At 41.2% G+C, this 8490-nt stretch overlaps 1 protein-coding gene across 1 annotated transcript in view; it reads left to right on the plus strand.

Annotated features, from left to right (window-relative positions):
- Positions 1-756: 756 nt before the first annotated feature.
- Positions 757-8490, plus strand: part of LOC106821209 (cullin-4A-like) — a gene marked incomplete at its 5' end in the record, with an annotated part of 26903 nt that continues 19169 nt past the window's right edge. Inside the window, 3 exon segments of the mRNA XM_014825916.1 lie at positions 757-979; positions 5401-5620; positions 6430-6499. Of these exon segments, the coding sequence (XP_014681402.1) occupies positions 757-979; positions 5401-5620; positions 6430-6499 (513 nt within the window).

Below are 8490 nucleotides of genomic sequence, written 5' to 3' on the forward strand. Positions count from 1 at the left end.
ATCGAATATGAATTTTTTCATCATATCCTCAAATTATCACGATGTACTTGATGGCGTCTAGATTTGAAGTACATCGAATCAATATATACTAATATTGTACATAGAAACCAATGACCAGAAACCACATTACTCAGGTCAACCCATTCTACTTGTGGGAATAGATTATTATTCCCTATTATCTACTCCTGATATGTATGTATGTATGTATGTGTATGTATGACTGGGAACATTTAGATCGGTATTTCCCTCCAAAAAAAGAAAAAAAAGAAAAGAGAAAATTCATTCCGTATCCCCTTATAGATTTGTGAGTGCAGCTGATCTAGCTCCCCAAAGTATCTTCAGGTAGTAAGCTGAACTATAGTAATAAGGCTGCTGCCAACCCTAAACCCCAGGAGAGTTTTTAAGAGCTCCTCCTGCATGTCATGTGAGGTTTCTCTTGCCTCCAAACCTGTTCTACGTTTAATCATATTAAAAAAACTTTTTCTATGGTTTTCATATCCAGGACATTCTAGTAAAAAGTGCTCCAGGGTCTCCTTTCCCACAAATTAAGCATTATTAACAATTTAAGCAATTATTAACAATAGATGGCGCCACCTATGCTCCATTCGTCGCCATTATTAGCAAACTAAGAAAGTTTGCGAATATAGTCCTTGAAAACTTGTGGATAAATTGGGCTTCTCGTGCCCAAATTGACTATGAATGCATATGTCTAGTTCAGCTAGAATACCGCTTCACGAGCACCAGCAGTCAGAAGAAACGAATCATTCAAGAAAGAGAAAGGGATCTGGTAACAATCATCGCCCGTCTAAAAAGTGCGCAGTCGAGAAGGAGGACATTGTTGACGTGATGACTGATTCCGAAAGAAAACCGAATTTCTCTTCACTCAGTGGTCCGAACGGTGTCAACAGAAACCATGCATCGCCACTTGTTGCCAACAAGCCCGTTTCAACAAGGAAACTCATCATTAAGAATTTTAAAGGTAGGTGAACAACTACTGAAAGTAGGCCTACGTTTTCAAAAAGTAAACGCCGTGTACCATGCCATAATAACATAAGGCATAACTTGAAAGGCATACTACACAATCACAGCCACAGGTGCCGGTAGCGTGATAACGTTATTGTTACAGTAAAACGAGCCAAACAGTCTAAAGTTCATTCTCTGTAACACTGGTGAACAGTAGGCCTATGCTATGTAGTGGTGGACAGCACGCAAGAGTGGTCCCTAGATAGCTTGTACTTGTTGTACTGTGCCTACACTATGTGAACAGTGAAGACCAGCTGTGTTCAGTGTGTTAATGACCGTAGCCATGGGCGTGATTGACATAATACCAAAAAGATCCAGATGCACGGAAAAACACATTTGACAACCAGAATAAATTGAACAAGTTGTTCAGAGTATGATAGGGTTTTGCACTAGAACTTAGAAGATGCAGCATGGAGGTCTTGTAAGTTGTAGGGTTGGAAATTCTGTCAAAATGAAAATTCAAGGACTGTTGTCAGGGGCGTAGCTAGCCCTTCAATGATGTGCAGGCAGAACTGAAAAACAGGCGGGGGTATGTGGGTCCCTGCCCCCCCCCCCAGAAAATTTTGAAAATGTAGACCGCAGGAGATGGTATTTGAGGTACTTTTGAGTACATGTACAGCCTTTATTCTGACTTCGACAATTCTATTTTTAGTAGAACAATTCTTGCGCTTGCAGCGCAGCATTGATTGATATACAGAGGGGGGGGGGGCATTGTTTAGGTCGTGTTTATTATTGAATATGTAGGGGGTAACCACCGCTGGAATGAGAGCGACAGCAAGACTCTTTCTTGGAATTGTGAAAAAGCTGCAAAAGGGTTGTAACCTGCTTCGCCTCTCAATTACATAATTCTATCCCCGAACGAGTTCGGGGGGGGGGGGATGTTGTGCCAAACTTGGAATCTTGCACAAACTTGGAATTTCAGCGCAATCCGCAGTTTTGGCGCAACCAATCTTGAGATTGGGCAAACAGAGGTAAACAGGGCTTGCACGGTCTTGCACACACATATGATTATTAGGATTTCAAATGTTATATCATAACTATAAGGTCGTATACCTTCTTTCCTCAATGTGTTTGGCAGCCTTTGTATAAATATTAAATGATTATAATAAATAATTGGATAAATATGAGATAAATCTCTTCCTAGTTGCACCACGCACGCCACGCACGTGCGCTATGAGCGGTTGTTGAATCACGCGACTGTTTTCAGTTTGCCCAATCTTGAGATTGGTCAGCCCAAACTAGGGAATCCGCAAGTTTGGGCAGCCAATCGCCTGCGCACAATCTCGAGATTGTGGGCAGATTCCAAGTTTGGGTACGACAGGGATACTATATGGATTTGGCCTCGTCGCGCCCGCCGCAGAGATTTCCTTGTGAGCGCTCTAAACGGCTGCAGTTCTTTCTCGATCATGCTTTAAATTTCGCATGAAGGTGCCATTACCGTCAAGCGAAGACGCGCAATCGTTTTTGGTGTGGGCGAAGTCATCGTTGGCCATGGTAACAACATTTTTGTCGAAATATTCTATAACCTGTAACTTCTGCAGTTTTTACCCGATTGTCATGAAATTTGGCACACAGGACCAATATATATATATATAGGACATGTTATATCGGGCCCTGTGTGCCAAATTCCATGACAATTGGTAGAAACAGCACAAGTTACAGGTTCTGCAATATTTCCACAAAAATGTTGTTACCATGGCAACGATGACTTCGCCCACAACCAAAAAACGATTGGCGCTCTTCGCTTTACCTAAATGGCACCTTGGCATCTTGGGGAGAAGGTGTGGCACATTACCAAAACCAGGTCAGCTGCGATCTCATTTCACCTTTACCTTGACCTGGATGCATATTTCCCTTCGCGCTCTGTAACTCTGGCCCCCTAATTCACCTAGCGCTACCAAACTTGGTATACTTACACATCTTGGGGAGAAGGTGTGCAGAGTACTAAAACCAGGTTACTGCGACCTTTATTTGCACCTTTACCTTGACCTTGATCATATTTCCCTTCGCCCTCTCTTAACTCGGCCACCTAATTGACCTAGCGCCGACAAACTTGGTATGCTTACACATCTTGGGGAGAAGGTCTGTCGCATACCAAAATCACCACTGCCCCTTGACCTTAGTTTGACGCTTCACCGCTCGACTTACATTTCCTCTTCGCCTCCTAGGGTAACCAGATTCCATATACTTGCACATCTAGGCAGACCAGTTGTCTAACAAACCTTTGTGTCTTTGTGACTTATTTTACTTTAGCCTGCCTTCTACCGTCCTTACAGAGATATTCCATTCATACTAGATTCACGGGGTAATACATGTAGTTGGCGACAACTGGCTGCGTTTCTAGTTAACCCATGCATCAGGTGCCGTTTTGTACAGCCGCGCGAGTGACGACGCGACTATTATACTTGGCAAGAATTAATTGGTAAGTGTGTAAAAATATTGTTCATTGACCAGAAGGCGGTGGCTAGGCCCCTAATTAAGGCAATCGCCACAACAAACAAGAGAGGCAATTTTCATCTCTGTTGTGAGATTGACCTATGCATTGCTCAATCATTCAGTGTGTATAGAAGTTAGACCTAGAATAGAAGCACACTATAGGTGTGGAGTGGGGCATATCTTTTTTATGTATGTTGTTTCGTGTATATTGTAAAAATTCTTTTTTGACATAATTTGTTTAACCATTTTTTTTGAATATGATATGCAGGCACATGCTTTTTGCCTAAAACTTAGGCAGCTACGCGCCTGGTTCTTTAGTGTTAAAGCCCGCGATGACAGCAATCATTTTCATCATCGTTTTTATTTTAAGCATAGTTTAATATGCAACATGCCATTTCTGCGTTTGTCAGGATTTATAAAAATATAACAATAAAAAGTTGATATAAAAAATGTTAAATATTTGTTTAGTGGGATTAATAGCTAGGACATTGATTGTAATGCCACCTTGCTGTGAGGATATAAGTTGTTTTAAAAAAAGTAACTTTGAGCCGGCATCTTAAAGAGAGAGAGTGGGCACACCCGCCCACTGCCTGCGCCACCGTGGGCAGAACGCCTGCTACTCCTTGACATAGCCAACTATAAATAATTATTGTATCCCCGCGACGAAGTCGACGGGATACTAATGGTTTCATGTCGTCCAGCCGCTCGCCGCGCAGACACTTTCCCTTCCGCTCTATATCTCGGCCCCTAATTGACCTAGCGCTACCAAACTTGGTATACTTACACATCTTGGGGAGAAGGTGTGCAGCATACCAAAACCAGGTCACTACGACTTTTTTTTAACCTTTACCTTGACCTTGATTATATTTCTCTTCTGCTCTAGAACTCGGCCCCTAATTGACCTAGCGCTACCAAACTTGGTATACTTACACATCTTGGGGAGAAGGTGTGTCGCGTACTAAAACCAGGTTACTGCGACCTTTATTTGACCTTGACATTGATCATATTTCTCTTCCGCTCTATAACTCGGCCCCTAATTTACCTAGCACTACCAAACTTGGTATACTTACACATCTTGGGGAGAATGTGTGTCGCAGACCAAAACCACGTCACTGTGGCTTTTATTTGACCTTGACCTTGACCTTGACCATATTTCCTTTCTGCTCTATAACTCGGCCCCTAATTGACCTAGCGCGACCAAACTTGGTATACTTACACATCTTGGGGAGAAGGTGTGTCGCTTACCGAAACCAGGTCACTGCAACCTTTATTTGACCTTGACCTTCATCACATTTTCTTTCCGCTCTATAACTCGGCCCCTAATTGACCTAGCGCGAGCAAACTTCGTATACTTACACATCTTGGGGAGAAGGTGTGTCGCGTACCAAAACCCCTAAGGCAACCAATTTTAACATACTTGCACATCTCAGGCAGATGAGTTGTGTAACAGACCTTTATCTTTGTTACTTATTTAACTTTACCTACCTTCTACGTCCTTACAGAGATATTTCATTCATACTAGATCACGGGGGATACATTCATACATGTAGTTGGCGACAACTGCCCTTTCTAGTTTATTTATGTATCTAGTGAGATAAATTGCTGTGGATTGACTGCATTATAATGACAAGGAAACTATCTAAATAAGATAACACGATATTAAGATTAAAATGTCAGGTTTTATAAACATTTACAAGTGCGCATGATTATGTGTAGTAATATAAGAGGTAAATTTGTGGCAAAATAGCATCAAGTATAATAATAGTGTAACAATAACCTAAAACATCTGTCTGGCGTAAAACATGCACGTCTCTGTGTAATTTTACATGTAATCTAACAATTTCATCGTCAGTAATGCCAAAATGTGTTTCTGCACTCACATTTGATACACACATGTATTTCTATAGGTAGATCTTATTTTCTTTTTTTCTTTTTTTCTAGACAAACCTAAATTGCCAGAGAATTATCAACAGCAGACGTGGGATAAGCTGAAAGAAGCCGTCATTGCTATTCACAAGAGCACGTCCATCAAGTCGAGTCTCGAAGAGCTGTATCAAGCCGTCGAAAACATGTGCTCTCATAAGATGGCCCCTCTGCTATACGAACAACTCAGAGTTTTATGTGATGAACACGTCAAGTCGAATGTCAGCCAGTTCCTAGCATATCCTTTTTTTTTGAAAAAAAAACATTGAAAGAATGTTCGTTCTAGCAGGATCAAATGCTCTTGTATGCTTATAAAAGTTTGAGGCAGAAGAGGAGGCTAATAGATTTGTATTTGGGATTCCAGGATTATAATTATTGTATCTTTATAACTCTGTGTGTACGAGAATTCTCTGGGAGTCATGGGGACACTTACAGATAGCAAGTCAGGATGTCCAACAGTGAATCGGAGTATCTGTCTCCATGAATCATGTTAATTTTGACCGCTGATGTAAATAACTGCTGTCCGATTGAAGCTAGCGGGTTCCTGGCCTTGTTGTAATGCTCTTCACTCTGCTCGCATAAAGTAGTACCTCTTAGCAGGAGGCTTTCTTAACCCATGTGTCGCGACCTTCAACTAGGTCTCTCCTCCATTTTAAGTGGGTTGCTAATAAGAGTTCCCAGTGATCATCCGAGCTCCAAATTGACAGCTGAGATGTTTGAAGGCACACGATTAGAATATGGGTCACAGTTGGAAAACATCAAGAACTAATGTGTTAGCAGTTGGCAGCCATACAACCTATTAACAGTGTGATGGAAGAAGTTAATTGAGTTGTATTGGTTGTTTTGGTGTATAAATAATTTATGATTAACGATTTATGATTTAACTGATGAATTTTGTTTTGTTTACGAATGAACGATGTTGTATTTACTTTTAAACAAGATACATACTTATGTGTCCATCTCTGTAGGATTTTAATCTTAAATTTGCTTTCAGACATTATTAATATTATGCAGAATATATAAGGAATATTCCTTAACATTTCTTACTGATTCCGTGAACAGTCCTTTGTATCTAAAACAGATGAACACGTGTTGGCAGGCACACTGTCAGCAAATGGTGAGTCTATCCTAACATTATTATCCTCCACACGTACGCGACTATTATACTTGGCAAGAATTAATTGGTAAGTGTGTAAAAATATTGTTCATTGACCAGAAGGGGGTGGCTAGGCCCCTAGATTAGGCAATCGCCACAACAAACAAGAGAGCAATTTTCATCTCTGTTGTGAGATTTACCTATCATTGCTCAATCATTCAGTGTGTATAGAAGTTAGAACTAGAATAGAACACACTATAGTGTGGAGTGGGGCATATCTTTTTTATGTATATTATTTATGTATGTTGTTTCGTGTATATTGTAAAAATTCTTTTTGACATAATTTGTTTAACCATTTTTTTGAAAATGATGTGCAGGCACATGCCTTTTTGCCTAAACTTAGGCAGCTACGCACCTGGTTCTTTAGTGTTAAAGCCCCATGACAGCAATCATTTTCATCATCGTTTTTATTTTAAGCATAGTTTAATAATGCAACATGCCATTTCTCGTTTGTCAGGATTTATAAAAAATAATATTAATAAAAAGTTGATATAAAAAATGTTAAATATTTGTTTAGTGGGATTAATAGCTAGGACCATTGATTGTGATGCACCTTGCTGTGAGGATATAAGTTGTTTTTTAAAAAGTAACTTTGTGCCGCATCTTAAAGAGAGAGAGTGGGCACACCCGCCCACTGCCGCCCACCGTGGGCAGAACTCTGCTACTCTGACATAGCCAACTATAAATAATTATTGTATCCCCCGCGACGAAGTCGGCGGGGATACTATGGTTTCATGTCTGTCCAGCCGCTGCCGCCGCAGACACTTTCCCTTTCGCTCTATAACTCGATCCCTAATTGACCTAGCGTGTCCAAACATAGTCTACTTACACATCTTGGGGAGAAGATGCGCAGCGAACCAAAACCAGGTCACTACGACTTTTATTTGACCTTTACCTTGACTGTGATCATATTTCCCTTCCGCTCTATAACTCTGCCCGTAATTGACCTAGCGCTACCAAACTTGGTATACTTACACATCTTGGGGAGAAGGTATGTCGCGTACCAAAACCAGGTCACTGCGACCTTTATTTTACCTTGACATTGACCTTGATCATATTTCCCTTCCGCTCTATATCTCGGCCCCTAATTGACCTAGCGCTACCAAACTTGGTATACTTACACATCTTGGGGAGAAGGTGTGCAGCATACCAAAACCAGGTTACTGCGACCTTTATTTGACCTTGACATTGATTATATTTCCCTTCGGCTCTATAACTCGGCCCCTAATTGACCTAGTGCTACCAAACTTGGTATACTTACACATCTTGGGGAGAAGGTGTGTCGCGTACTAAAACCAGGTTACTGCGACCTTTATTTGACCTTGACATTGATTATATTTCCCTTCCGCTCTATAACTCGGCCCCTAATATACCTAGCACTATCAAACTTGGTATACTTACACATCTTGGGGAGAATGTGTGTCGCAGACCAAAACCACGTCACTGCGGCTTTTATTTGACCTTGACCTTGACCTTGATCATATTTCCTTTCTGCTCTATAACTTGGCTCCTAATTGACCTAGCACGACCAAACTTGGTATACTTACACATCTTGGGAAGAAGGTGTGTTGCATACCGAAACCAGGTCACTGCAACCTTTATTTGACATTGACCTTCATCATATTTTCCTTCCGCTCTATAATGAGGCCCCTAATTGACCTAGCGCAAGCAAACCTCGTATACTTACACATCTTGGGGAGAAGGTGTGTCGCGTACCAAAACCAGGTCACTGCATCCTTTATTTGACATTGAGCTTACCTTCCCCTTGATCATATTTCCCTTCTGCTGTATAACTCGGCCTCTAATTGACCTAGCGCAAGCAAACTTTGTATACTTACACATCTTGGGGAGAAGGTGTGTCGCTTACCGAAACTAGGTCACTGCAACCTTTATTTGACATTGAGCTTACCTTCCCCTTGATCATATTTCCCTTCTGCTGTATAACTCGGCCT

This window comes from Priapulus caudatus, unplaced genomic scaffold (assembly GCF_000485595.1).
Source record: "Priapulus caudatus unplaced genomic scaffold, Priapulus_caudatus-5.0.1 Scaffold63, whole genome shotgun sequence".
Lineage (NCBI taxonomy): Eukaryota > Metazoa > Priapulida > Priapulimorpha > Priapulimorphida > Priapulidae > Priapulus > Priapulus caudatus.